This window comes from Podarcis tiliguerta (assembly GCF_965153285.1).
Source record: "Podarcis tiliguerta genome assembly, chromosome: 2".
Taxonomy (NCBI): Eukaryota; Metazoa; Chordata; class Lepidosauria; order Squamata; family Lacertidae; genus Podarcis; species Podarcis tiliguerta.
The window spans coordinates 24,681,618-24,696,194 of NC_139535.1; the positions used below are offsets into that span (position 1 = coordinate 24,681,618).

General features: G+C 44.3%; 1 protein-coding gene across 2 annotated transcripts in view; it reads right to left on the bottom strand.

Moving 5' to 3' along the window:
- PRICKLE2 (prickle planar cell polarity protein 2) overlaps nucleotides 1-14,577 on the bottom strand; it is a 254,848-nt gene that overhangs the window by 38,669 nt on the left and 201,602 nt on the right. For both annotated transcript variants that reach the window (XM_083424929.1, XM_083424930.1), the window contains 3 exons: nucleotides 12,504-12,617; nucleotides 2,034-2,171; nucleotides 614-817 (listed from right to left, as the gene is read on the bottom strand). In XM_083424929.1, coding sequence (XP_083281055.1) covers nucleotides 614-817; nucleotides 2,034-2,171; nucleotides 12,504-12,617 — 456 coding nt within the window. The remainder of the gene's footprint in view (nucleotides 1-613; nucleotides 818-2,033; nucleotides 2,172-12,503; nucleotides 12,618-14,577) is intronic.

Genomic DNA, 14,577 nt, shown 5'->3' on the forward strand with positions numbered 1-14,577 from the left:
GTTTGGGCTCCGATACCTTGACTACCAGGGAGCTGGAGAATCTTCTGATTTCAGCAAACTAATGAGGCACAGCGTTGCATGATTAATACTGTACTGTGTTTCGAAATCAACAAGCCGTGTTCAAAACCCTAAAGCTGCCATGAAGTTTGACAGTTTGATTTCACTACGATCCTGTCCTTGGCCTATTGCAAGAGGCTGCCTCTCTTCCACCTCTCAGCTGCAGACTGGGCATTAAAGGGGTGGAGGAGAAAGCACACACAATTTATCATGTACACCGTTGTACACAGTGCAAATCTGTTTCGATGAAGGCAAGTGCAGATTTCCTCCCCACCCTGCAAAAGGATAAAATGTGGATGAATGGCCAGCAGTTCTGGGCTTGGCAGAGGCATTGGGCTAGGTGTGGGCATCTACATTCACGCATGCTTGTGCTGGCCATTGCAAAGAGAAGCTGCCACAGAGGCTACCATGTGAACCAGTCTGGAGATATTTCACATCTTTCCTTGCTTGTAGAGCCGCAAGATGTAGATGCAAAGATAGGCTGGCAAAGAGGACTTTGGAAACTTGCAACCATTCATCATGATTAACGGGAGGAGAGATGTTTGGCTGGCCTTACCTCATCACACGCCGCACACCGAGGCTTGAGGCATTCCGCGTGGTGCCGGCCACAATAAATCTTCCCATCTTGATAGAAATAGATGAGATCTACCAGCAGCTCGTTGCAGACGCTGCATATAAAGCATGGCGGGTGCCAGCAAACTCCATGACCTGCCCTCGATGCAAAGACGGCTATGTCTCCTCCATTGATTTGGCCTCCACACTGCGAAGACATTAAGGAGGAACGTGCTCTTACGACACTTGAGGGGGAAACAGCTGAGGGCAGCCAGGTCTCATGGCAGCATTGGAAAGAATACGAGGTTCTACAAAATGATACGTCATGCATGTCGCTCCTCTGGTTATTCACAACCAACCCAGGTCCTTTGTCAAACTGGGGTTCAAATGAAAATGAAATTATGCACTCTACATGCGCGCATGAGCGCCATCACAGCTCCCAATCACAATGCAATGGTTGCTGCTTATATGCTCCAAACCCCGTCCATATATGGATGGGGCTTGGAGCAAGCAAACAACAGCCATAGCACCAGATTCTGCTTCTCTTTTTGCCTGTTCTGCTTTCCATCACAGAGAGAGGGAGGCAAGAGAGCTGGGCTGCTTTGATAACGCATAGGAACTTCACAGGATAGCGCACTTCCTTCCACTTGTATCTGGGTTCCCTTTCGTGTGATCAACATGTTGGGAGGGCTTCCCATATTGAAAAAAATATGGGGAGAAACACTGGGAGTGTGTTCTGATTTTTAAAGAATCTTTCAGAAATTTCAACATGCAAAATAATAACATACTGCCATTTTTCCCCAGTCTTCTTCATGTCTGCAAGGGAGAACCAGGTGGAGGTTTTGTCCAAAGTATTTCAGACATGAGGGAAGACCTGCTTTTCTAGGTTCCCTCAATTCTGGCTGTGAGCAAGTTTGTTTTGCTTATGGTTTCATGGTCTAGCAATGCACGGCCTAGGTGCAATTTCCCCTAGGGATTATGTAGGGGGAACCCTCCCCCCCCAAGAAATCCACACAAGGAAATTCTCTGACCCTGAGAATAGTTTGATTAATAAGAATTCATACTAAACTTCCTTTGTAAGGTCAAAGCAAAGAACAAATTTGTCTCCTGACTTGCCAGCGTCTCTTGTTATGACCTCTCATAACCCAAAGCTAAACATTGCGACAAAAAGCCTTATTAGTTGTTAAATTTGTATACTGCCCTATACCTGCAGGTCCCAGGCGGTTCACAAGATAAAATCACAGTATAAAAACACAAAATACATAATCCTAAAACTTAAACAACCCAATAACCCTCTGCAAGAAACAGAGTTTGCAAGCTTGTGCTGTATGTGTGCCACAGGAACATAATGCCACAACGTGGGGAAACTGCTCTGTGAATCCAAGCTTCATCTGGCCAAAGACATGTTGTGAAGATAGACCTACCTGCTCACAAATGGCGCCAGTCATGGTGACTGGAAAGGGTCGAACATTGCCTCTGCCCAGGTTCTCCCTTTTCCTCTGATTGCTGAAGAGTTTGAGTTCTCTCTTCTCTTCTTCATCCAGTGAGTTGCAATATCGTACCTAGAGATTAATCAGCAATGATCTGTGTTAGACTGGAAGTTGCAAACCTTGGCTTCTCCTCCAACCCCTTTTTTCTCTCTCCAAGCAATGTGGGAGGAACCTGCCACCTGCATACAGACATTCCCCCCCTCAACAGATGGGCTTTCAGCCCAGATCAGACTCTCGCAAGCCCATTTCTCTTTTTCCTCTCCTCAAACCACAATGGTCTCTGCTGCTTTCTATACTTACCCCTTTGACTGCTGCTATCCAGTTTATTAAGGATACTCCCAATATGCACACATGCACATTATTAAAAAACAATGGCTGCTTATAACTCGAGGAAGACCAATGTGTCATAAAAACATGGTGGTTGACCCTGAAAAGTTGATAGGTCTTGGGTTAAGGATGTATAAGGGAATAATCACAATGCTAGGACACTACTCAAGGGACAAGGCCAGTCCAGAGATTAACGCACTGGAAAACTGTGAAATCCAAGGAAAATTAAGAAGACTTCCTTGGGCTGTGGCTTTCTAGCCCCTTTCCTCTCACCACTGGTACAGCCAAGTCGCATCACACAGACATTTAACTTGCAGAAATTAAACTATACATGTTTGGCTTCAGTGCCATTCCGAATCAATTTCAGCCTTTTTCTTCTGCCTGCATCTGTCTCTACCTGTCTCCCTTCCACCTCCATCTCTCTTCCTCCCCCAGTCACTCAACTACTCACACATGGAGGAACGGGGAAAGGCCGTAGAGACACTGCAGAAGGTCTCCCCCATTTGCCAACAAGTAGCAGGCCAGAAAATAAGGAAATGTTGGCTATGTGTGATTTTCACATATGCATGTTATCCTGGGCATGTATAACTTCAGCATATGATGCGATTGCACTGTATCTAAAAGGGACCGCCATCTTGGTCTTCTCCTCCATACTGGTCTGGTTTCTGTAAGTCAACAGAGTATCGCTAATTCACTTGCTGCTGAACTCAAGGCTGTGAAGGGATAAATTACTTCCTGATTCAGTAGACAAGGCTCTTTTAAAAAGGTACTTCAGTGGCACTCAAAAGAGCTTAGCAAGCTCTTGACGGCGCAGCTTATGGCAGGTCCATAACTATTTGCTTGCTTGTTCACTGAAACTGGGCTCAGGCTTAAGCCAAGACCAACAAGATGTTGTCAGGATGATTAAAAGGCCTCCCCTCCACTGGCCGCCTTGCCTTCAAATGTTTAAAATGCACACTACAATTTCTCAGGGCGAAACCCAAGTCATTGAAAGGGAGACACACAGACAAACCCTTTTTCAGCCCTTGGAAAATAATTCAATGGGCTGCAATTTTGAAGTGCCAACAGGCCATATGTAAAAGATCATCTGAGCGCCCTTGGGTTTTCACCTCCCATTCTGTTTTGTTTTTGAATTTTAACTAGAGTGGTCCCAGACTGCACGATGCTTTTGAAAACACCTTCTTGAGTAACGCATTTTAAAATAATCTAAAATAAAAAAAACAGGATCATGCTTCAGGTGCAGAATTCTGGCACAAGTGATGTAAGAGCCTGAAGGCCCTGCCTGAACAAAAGTAACAGTGTGATTTATAATCATATATAACTAACAGCAAACTCATTCTCCAAGGGGCAAACCCTTAAGGAGTCAAAATTGACAATGCCTGCAGGAAAGAGGGAGGGGTCAGGAGGCTTGGGGAACGCCAGCATTTGCAGAAGTACAAAGTTAAACTCAAGAAAGGGAGGAAACCCTAAGGTTGGTAGGCAAACTCAAACCCAACACTATTAGGACTGAGCATGCTCAGTGGTCACAGAATGCTGAGGTTCATCTAGTCCAACCCCCTGCAATGCAGGAATATGCAGCTGTCCCATACAGGGTTCGAACCTGCAACCTTGGTGTTATCAGCACCGTGCTCTAACCAACTGAGCTATTTAGGAATGGAATGGAATGGAGAACCACAGAAAAGTCACTCCCGCCATACCTCCCTTTGGATCCACCCACCCAAAGCTCTGTCTACCTACCCAACACCAGCTTCACTCAGGGAAGCCATTCCTGTCAACTAAAGATGCTACATGAAACATTCATCTTCAGGGGGCAATGGACCTCTGAACTCCAGATACACAGGATTGCTGTTGTCCTCATGCCCTTGGCTTGTAAGCCTTCCAGAGGGTTATATATATACTTGGCTGCATTTTGCAATTTGGCAATGCCGCACCCTGCACTTTAAAAAAAGGTGTATTTATCTTTTACAGGTATTATGCAAAACAACATTCAATAAACTCTCCCCACACCCCGCATGAAAGAACAGATTCATATTACATAGAAAAACTATAGTTTGAAAGTCATCCTACTAGAATCATAAGAGCAGGAAGGAACCCAAGGGTCATCTAGTCCAGGCTTCTTCAACCTTGGCCCTCCAGATGTTTTGAGACTACAATTCCCATCATCCCTGACCACTGGTCCTGCTGGCTAGGGATCATGGGAGTTGTAGGCCAAAAACATCTGGAGGGCCGAGGTTGAGGAAGCCTGATCTAGTCCAACCCCCTGCGATGCAGGAATATCAACTAAAGCATCCATGACAGATGGCTGTCCAACCTCTGCTAAAAACCTCCAAGGAAGGAGAGTCCACCACCTCCTGAGGGAGCCCATTCCCCTGTCAGAAAGTTCTTTCTGGTGTTTAGTTGGAATCACCTTTCTTGTAACTTAAAGCCATTGTTGTCTTGAGTCCTGCCCTCCAAAGCAGGAGAAAACAAGCTTGCTCCATCTTCCATGTGACAGCCCTCAAGATATTTGACGATGGTTATCATATCTCCTCTCAAGTCTCCTCTTTTCCAGGCTAAACATACCCATCTCCTTCAACCGTTCCTCATATGGCTTGGTTTCCAGACCCTGGATCATCTTGCACAAGTTCCAGCTTGTCAACATCCTTCTGGTGCCCAGAACTGGACACAGTATTCCAGGTGTGGTCTGACCAAGGCAGAATAGAGCGGTACTATAACTTCCCTCAATCTGGACACTATACTTTTGTTGATGCAGCCTAGAATAGCATTGCTTCGTTTGCTGCTGCATCACACTGTTGACTCATGGCCCAATATGCTAAAAGATGTGCATCTGTCCATAGCTTGCTGCGAGTCACTGGTGGTCGATAGCCATGCTCTTTGGTACAAACATACGAAATAAAGTCGAAGCATGTGTTTTGGAAAGCATCTCTTGATTTGTTTATTCCTTGTTCACCTGGTTTTCCAGTCAGTTTGTCCAACAGTGCCACGTCCCAGATTTGATTCAGCCACATTTCAGATAACATTTAGGGTTCTCAAGTTACTGGCAACATCAAGCAAGCAGCTGTTATTAATTGTAATATAAGCTTTTTACATGATAATTCTTCATAATCTCCTTCAAATATAGATAATAAAGCAACACTGAGGTTGAGATGTACAGTGGTGCCTCGCAAGACGAAAAGAATCCATTCCGTGAGTCTCTTCGTCTAGCGGTTTTTTCGTCTTGCGAAGCAAGCCCATTAGCGGATTAGCGCTATTAGCGGTTTAGCGGCTATTAGCGGCTATTAAAAGCTTAAGGGATTAGCGGATTAGCTGCTAAAAGGCTATTAGCAGCTTAGTGCCTTAGAAAAAGGGGGTAGGGAGCGGAAAAAACCCCCAGGAATGGCAAGACATTTTCATCTTGCGAAGCAAGCCCATAGCAAATTCGTCCTGCGAAGCACCTCCAAAACGGAAAACCCTTTCATCTAGCGGGTTTTCCGTCTTGCGAGGCATTCGTCTTGCGGGGCACCACTGTACCTGTTGTTTAGTTTTCATACTCATTTCACAAAAAAAGTTATCCCAAAATATACAAAGTTTTGACAAGTCCACCACATGTGGAAAAATGAAATTACATTTTAAGTTTCTCCAGCCAGTTGTTGGGAGAGTGCAATTGATTTTATTGAGTAGTACAGGATGCAAATACCATCTATGAGTTAGCTCTTGTGCGTTTCCCCTAAGTTTAGCTGAATAAAATTGAAAAGGGAATTTCTGCCAGATTCTGTTCCAGGAAGGCTCGTTTAGAGTATCATTCAAATCTCTCTCCCAGTGGAGATTGAGAGCATTTAAAGGTTTGTAAGAAAAATTGGTTAATGAGCTGTAAATTAAAGAAATGATACCCTTGCCCAATGGATCAGCAAAATAAATTATATTTTCCAGGGGAGTTAAAGACTGGGTTGCGATGTTTGTTTGGGAGATAAAATGTAAGACTTGTATATATGAACCCAAGAGTAAGCTGTGTTTTCCAAAGCCTGCTGGATCTCTATTCCTGTCATATGCTTTCTGTTCTTACAGAAGTCTCTGATCCTGCTTCTCAATTTTTGTATTCCTGTATTCTATCTGGATTAAAGAAGCCAGAGGGGACAATCAAAAGATTATAGGTGAGGTAAAAGTTAAAGGGACCCATGACCATTAGGTCCAGTTGTGACTGGGGTTGCGGCGCTCATCTTGCTTTATTGGCCGAGGGAGCCGGCGTACAGCTTCCGGGTCATGTGGCCAGCATGACTAAGCCTCTTCTGGCGAACCAGAGCAGCGCATGGAAACACCATTTACCTTCTCGCCGGAGTGGTACCTATTTATCTACTTTCACTTTGACGTGCTTTCGAACTGCTAGGTTGGCAGAAGCAGGGACCAAGCAACGGGAGCTCACCTCGTTGCAGGGATTCGAACCACTGACCTTCTGATCAGCAAGTCCTAGGCTCTGTGGCTTAACCCACAGTGCCATCCGCGTCCCATAGGTGAGGTAGGAGGAGCTAATTTGCTGCACTAGTTATGCCAGACCTGTAAATTAGCTGTTAAAAATTATAAGCAGGTGTAGAAAGAGAGCTACATCTGCTCCAGCCAGGACTTTTCTTCTAGAAAAATACGAAAGACATTAATACGGTTAAAGATTAATACACTAACGGGAAGAGAGCATTTCTAAATTCAGACTGGAGATAAAAAAGTCATTTCCTAAACAGTGCAAAATTCTGGCAAGCTGTCCCAAGAACAATTGTGGGGATGGATCTCTTAACTGATTCCCGTGAAGAGATAGAAAGATTTTAAAGGACTTATTTTAAAGGGCTTATTCTTTTTTGTTCAATCAAGTGCTTCTGAGTTCTACAGAACTTCTACAGAAGCAAATCTCTGCACAAAAGGAATACAGATATTCTGTAAGTATCCATCTCCCAAAGGAATTAAGCATTTTTCTTTCTAGAGAATTTGGAAATTCTTGCGTTGTTATGGGCCACTGTGTTCTAGAAATGCTTTCTCTTTCATCTCTCCTCTGGACATTAGATGGTATGAACTTTTCTCTCTCTTGCAGAAGCTCAGTAAAGGAGGCTTGGGTCAGGCACTGGATTGCATCATGCTCTGGATTGTGGACGCATTGTGCTCTTGGGGTTTCAAAAAGCTTTTGATAAATGTCCCTCATCAAAAACCCCTGAACATGAGATAAGAGGAAGAGATTGTGAAGAGCTCCAAAAATATCTGTCCAAGGTGGCATGAATATGTCAAATACAACTCAATATAAACTCAGCACATTGAGTCAAAAAGTCCTAACTTTGGGCAGCCTGAGATGGCAGTGACTGGCCAGGAACTGGATCAGTTAGTTTTTTGAAATATGAAGTGGTATATAAATGCTTTTAAATAAACAAACAAGTAAATCTTGGGGGCATAGTGAATAGCTGAATGAAACTTTGATCCAGGATATGCCAGTCCTGAAAAAGGCAAATCCCATTTTAGGAAAGGGATAAAATATAAACCTGACAATATAATAATGGCATTATAAAAAATATATCATCAAACAGGGCTCTCTCCTTAAATGATCACCTTATTTCAGAGCAGGAATAAATTATTTCCCCAGTTAAATATTATGGACCAGCTAAAGTGATGCTCCAAACATGAGTGTAGGTTAAGAGTAGCCTGTAGACTCACACAAAGCAAAGATATGAAAATAAAGAATAATTAAAGGGCAGAATTAGTCAAAGGGAAGGGGAAAACCCAGCCATGCCCCCTAACCAGGGAGTTTGTTTATATCTAGAAAGTAAGCTCTTTGGAACAGAGTTTTAAAAAGCATTCCCTGCTCTATGCTAAAACAGCAATAAGGGGCATACCACACTTCTTTAAAAAGACAAAACCTTATACCAGGGTAAAAATATGCAAGATGATTACAGTTGTAACTTGGTTGACGAACGCCTTAGCAGTCAAACGTTTTGGCTCCTGAACGCCACAAACCCGGAAGTGAGTGTTGCAGTTTGTGAACGTTCTTTGGGAACCCGAACGTCCAGAAGGGCTTTCACGGCTGCCGATTGGCTGCAGGAAGCTCCTGCAGCCAATCGGAAGTCGCGCCTTTGAAGCCGAGTGTTTTGGAAGTTGAACGGACTTCCAGAACGGATTCCGTTCGGCTTCCAAGGTACGACTGTATTTATTTCATCCTTCTTTGACCAAAAAAGGCCTACGAGGTGGGTCACAGAATAAGATTTTCAAGCCACATTAAAACAGCTGGAAAATCACTTCTAACACCAGAGTAAGATTGGGATGAAGGCCAACCTGGCGCCCTACAGATGTTTTGGAGCAAAACTCCTATCAGCCCCAGCCGGCACTGCCCTGGGGGTCACCAGCTTGGAGAGAACTGTTCTCAAGCACGACCGGGAACTGGGATTGAGCACACATTTGCAGCACTGCAAGGCATTCATTTTAGAATTGTATAAATACCACAAAAAGTACATGAAGTCAACAGCCCTCAACTGCTATTGCTCCAACCTAGAAGCTGCATATAACCCTTGTGATCAGTAGTCATTGATCAACATCCTGTTATCAATTTATCTGAAGCCATCTTCAGCTGGTGGCCATTGTGACATCTTGCAGCAGTGAATTCCATGAATGAAGTATGGATTGTATTGTTCTCCTTGAGGCTCCAGCCAGTCACTTTTGGATGAGGGAGTAAAGCTTCTCTCTATCTGCTTTCTTCACACCCTGCCTAATTTTACAGCCGCCCCTTTCTATATTGGGAGACCCGTCTGTCTCTGGACTCATTTGTAGTTGGCAACTTTTAAGACTACTGATGAGTTGAAACTCAATTCCAAGAGTACTTATCGCCTTGGAACATCTTTGCTTGAACTTCAGTCTCCATCCCTGGGCCTTAGTCTAGACTCCAATTCTATAGTTGGAGGATCTTACTTTAAGGGAGGTATTTAATGTCTTTTGAGTCTCTTCCAACAGCAGGATTTTACAATTCTGTTAACAGCTTTTGAAACGAAAACAAACATGTCTCAGCTTCACAGCATAGTACATTTGATAGGCTACCAGAAGTTTGTTTTTTTGATTTTTTTAACCTCACATGCTCATGGTACTAGCGAACACTAGCAGCTAACTATAACACAGCCAGGGCAACCCAACACACTGACAAAGTTATGGGAAGTTCAAGAAGAGTACCATGAATCAAGTCCATTTGCAAACACAGGCATTAACACAATCCGGATTTGCAATGCTGTAATATGCAAAAAATAATTATATATATATATACAACAATGGAATAATTGGTCCTTTGGATCACAGGTAGTTTTCATTTAGTCAAGCTGAGTGAGGATTGGGTTTTGAGAGAAATCATCTCCCTACTCCATTTCCAATTTCTTCAGGACCTAAAATTACCCCCTGACAAGAAAAACTATGTCTCACCACACAACAAAAGTGTTACATTGTGGCCTACTCATTGTTATTATTATTATTTAGTGAATTTGTGTACTGCCCTTCATCCAAAGATCACAGGGTGGTTTACAACATAAAAACAAACACCAAATACATAACAAAAAAACAAACAAAATCAAATCAATAACTCCCCTCCCACAAATACATTTAAAAGGCCATAGAATGTTTAACCAGCCAAAGGCCTGGTTATAGAGGAAAGTATGGTACCTAAAGGTATGTAACAAAGGTGCCAGGCAAGCCTTCCTGGGGAGAGCATTCGAGAAACAGGGAGCCATCACAGAAAAGGCCCAGCCTCGTGTTGCTACCCTCTGGGCCTCTTGTGGAGGAGCCACATGAAGAAAGTTCTCAGATGATGATCACAGAGTCCATGTCAGATCATATGGGGAGAGGCGGTACAGCATCAAACATTAAAAAGTTCCCTAAACAGGGCCACCTTCAGTTGTCTTTTAAAAGTAAAATAGTTGCTTATTAACTTGACATCTGCTGGGAGGGCATTCCACAGGGCAGGCGCCACTACTGAGAAGGCCCTCTGTCTGGTTCCCTGTAACCTCACTTCTCGCAGTGAGGGAACCGCCAGAAGGCCCTCGGCGCTGGACCTCAGTGTCCGGGCAGAACGATGGGGGTGGAGATGCTCCTTCAGGTATACGGGACCGAAGCCGTTTAGGGCTTTAAAAGTCAGCACCAACACTTTGAATTGTGCTCAGAAACATACTGGGAGCCAATGAATATCTTTCAGGACAGGTGTTATATGGTCTCAGTGGCCAATCCCAGTCACCGCATTCTGGATTAATTGCAGTTTCCAAGTCACCTTCAAAGGTAGCCCCACATAGAGCGCATTGCAGTAGTCCAAGCGGGAGATAACTAGAGCATGCACCACTCTGGCAAGACAGTCTGTGGGCAGGTAGGGTCTCAGCCTGCATAGCAGATGGAACTGGTAGACACCTGCCCTGGACACAGAATTAACCTGCGCCTCCATGGACAGCTGTGAGTCCAAAGATTTAAAGAAGCCTGCTCCAACTTTGTGCCCTCCAGCTGTTTGAATTTCAACTCTTATCTCTAACCACCACCTAGCTGGTGCTGATGGAAGGGCACCAGGTTGGAGAAGGCCAGTTTGGGGACTGAGCTTTCTCTATGGGTGTCCATTCTCTTGCATGCGATTTAGTAATCATCTGAAAACCACTTAAGGTGCTGCTGGTATTCTTAACAAGGAGAAGCTAAGTCAGTCTTCAAAACAATGCTCAACTGGAGCAAAGTGAGTAGAGACTTCTGGGGTGTCAAAGTATCAGGAAGCAGTTTGGGTTTTTTTGTCTGGCTTTGGAAGTTTTTGGTATGGATGTAAGGTCCCGTTCTATGGCTTTAGTTAACTGAAAATATGCTGAACACAGCTCCCCATGTTCTTTTCCAGTGGAGAGGAAGAGCTGTGAGTTTTAAATACTCTTCTGCGAAGCAGCAAATGTTGTGGCCAGGGCAGCAGTTGCTTGCTGTGGAATCCAAAGGGGGGGGGGGAATCAATCCCTAAGAGGGGCACAACATGAAATGCAGAAGTAGAACTATTTTTTCAGGAAAGCAGGAGAGGAGGAAAGGGTTAAATTCCCCACTGGTGCATTTGCATTTTTTTAAAAAAAACCCTGTTATGTTAGATGCAAATATGCATTTCATGCCTTATGTAGCTTAGTAAGTCAGTGGTTAACAACCTGGTGCCCTCTGGGTAATTTTTTCGGACTACAACTCCCATCAGCCCCAGCCAGCATGATCAATGGATAGGGATGGTGAGAGATGAAGCCCAAATCTTCTAGGGGGAACCAGGTTGACAAAGGCTGAGCAAGTGGCTCCTCACAGTGGCAAGTTGCAGATGTGGTGCAAGGAACCCATTTTAATGTGTCCCAAAGACAACATTTAAAATTTTACTTTTTGCTGTCATATATAACCTCACAGCCAGATGCAATAAAAAGCCTGTATGTTTCAGTTCTTCAATTCAATACAAAAGCAGAAAACTTAATATTTTAGCAACCGCATGAGAAATATATGCTCTTTTATCTAGTAATATTTTAACCCACAGCAGCAACAATTCCACACAGAGACAAAATGTTTATTGTACCTATAGTTACAATTTAAGAGTATGTCATTTACACTGAGAGCCAGGCCAGTTTTTCTGTGAGTCTGAGCCCAAAAGCTTTCATTATTTTTATGTATAAAAAACTATCAACATCTCTCACCACAAAATATGTCTTTTCCAGGAAAATAAAAGTTGGAAACTGCGATTCTCAGCAATAAATATTGAAGAGATAAACGTAAGTAATAGGACATCTAGACTCTAAATAGGCTTTGCATAAATATGCATTTCCAGATAAAATATGAGGACTGTTTCCATTTCTATTCAACTGAGAACAAGTACAGAGGGCAGGGTCTCTGCCAAGTAATTCATCAGCCAGCACTGAGAGTGGTGGGGAGGGGGCAAAGTGAGGAAAACATTTTTAAGAACCCAGAGAGCTTTTGCAAAACAATCCTTTAACAAATCCTTTGCCAGAGCCTTGGTTAACTGGCTAATTGCTGCACGCAACAGCGACATCAGAAAGATGGTCCAGTCCCCTGCGGTGTGCACTAAGCCAATGTTTCCCCAATTATTTCTAAATGACTCACCTCATTGTCGTGTGGCGGCAGCTGGTGAAGGAGCTGTTTGATACGGGCTTTCTCCCCTGGGCTGTTCACGTAGGGCACTTTGTCTTCTGGGAGGCAGCTGTAGTACTGATGAACCTAAATGTTAGAAAAAGGGGGACTGCAGTACAATGTCTTGGCTTCGTTTTTGTTTTGCTTTCGACTGACAAGACACAGAGAAATCAAGCGCTCTGAGCAGCGGCACTCGAGATTACCAAAGACGTGCAGCTATTTTTTTAAAAAAACCAAAACAAAACAGAAAAGCAAACTTTCCTTAGGACAAAGGCAAATGCTCTTTATCTGACAGAAACCAAAATTTGTTTGGAAGAGGGTCAAAGCAAGAGCGAGGGCGGAGGGCGAGGGGAGAGCAGTCTGTTTTCGGTCTAAAGCTAACCCGCCAAGGTCGTACTTTACCGTTTTCTCTGTCACTCTCCAGAATGTAAGCATGTTTCCCTTGGCTAGGAGGATCTGTCAGCACCTGCCTTTGTGAGCGTAGGTTAAGACGCTCCCCCTTGGCATCCAATCTATGACTGGGTAACTGAGCCTCCACCTACACTCCAGCCCCCAAGGCCTTTTCTGTAACAATTTGTGAAAATAATCAGCAGATAAAATCTGTCGGAAGGCTGGGTTCTCCCTTTAAGTCTCAGAGTGTGTAATTAAAAACAAACATGAAGAGTGCAGCACAAGGTGCAGTGCAACAAGGCCGGGTCCCAAGAGATCCCATTTCTCGTACGTGGGTTGATGATGGGCACACACTTCCGCTGCAGCTATGGGCCCTAACAAAGCAGCCTAGTTCTTCCCGGAGACCAGCTACAGCCCAGCATCACGCTCTGTGATCATTCCAACACAAGGCTTGTAAGGTGGAAACAGCGAGCGGCAAGTAACGCCGAGTACAAACAGCCCCGTCTACTTGATCTGAGGGAACACGGTTCAGAACGTGGAAGCTGGGGATTGCTCTCCACCTTCTTTTCCGGATCATGCCGCACTCAGAGGAGCCCAGCTGACGTTCAATGGGAAATCCTGTCACTCAAGCAACCCAATGGCTTGCCTCAAAGTTTCTGTACCAGGTTGCCCCTTCTGAAACATAACAACTGGCTGCTAGGACATCTTCCCTGCCGTTGTGTGTGTGTGGCAAGAATGTGACACCATTTTGGAGGTACAGTGGTACCTCAGGTTACATACGCTTCAGGTTACATACACTTCAGGTTACAGGCTCTGCTAACCCAGAAATAGTACCTCAGGTCAAGAACTTTGCTTCAGGAGGAGAATAGAAATCATGCTCTGGCGGCAACAGGAGGCCCCATCAGCTAAAGTGGTGCTTCAGGTTAAGAGCAGTTTCAGGTTAAGAACGGACCTCCGGAACGAATTAAGTACTTAACCCGAGGTACAACTGTATTGTATCCTCAGAAACACAAGCACCACCATCACGTCCCATGACAACGCTGGAGGAATGGTGTGATTTGTACAGCCTCTTCAACTGTGCCGACTCCAATGGGGAGCAGCTCTTTGGGGTGTCAGACAGTGATTTTTCACATCATTTGCTGTATGTTCCTTTAATTAACTGGGTATGCCAGAGAAAACACCTGGGACTGTCTGCATGCAAACCACGGTCTCTACCACGAAGCTATGGTCCCTCCTAGCAAGGGGCTCATCATTGCCACATTGAGAGTCTCCATGCCTGCACCAGGAATGTTTTAGCCCAAAGCACCTCAGAAAACGCTTCATTGTCCTATGATCCTCCCTTTGCTCATAAAGCCAACAGAAGAAGGCCTGCTCTCTAAATGCCAGCACTGGGTGATGTGAAGCCAGTGGAGATGAGAGACATGGCATTTCGATGGAGGGGCCATTGGTGCAATATTCCCTCCCTAGAAGGGTTTGCTTGGGTTTTAGGAGGTAATGCTGCTCCAGCAAACATTTATAAATGCCAATTTTATTCCAGTCTTAAATGATGCTTTATTGCAATCCTCTGCTATGAACTTGTAATTGTTATTTATGTTGGGATTTAAAGAACAACAACTTTTAATTGGCAGAGAGCCAGTGTGGTGTAGTGGTTAAGAGC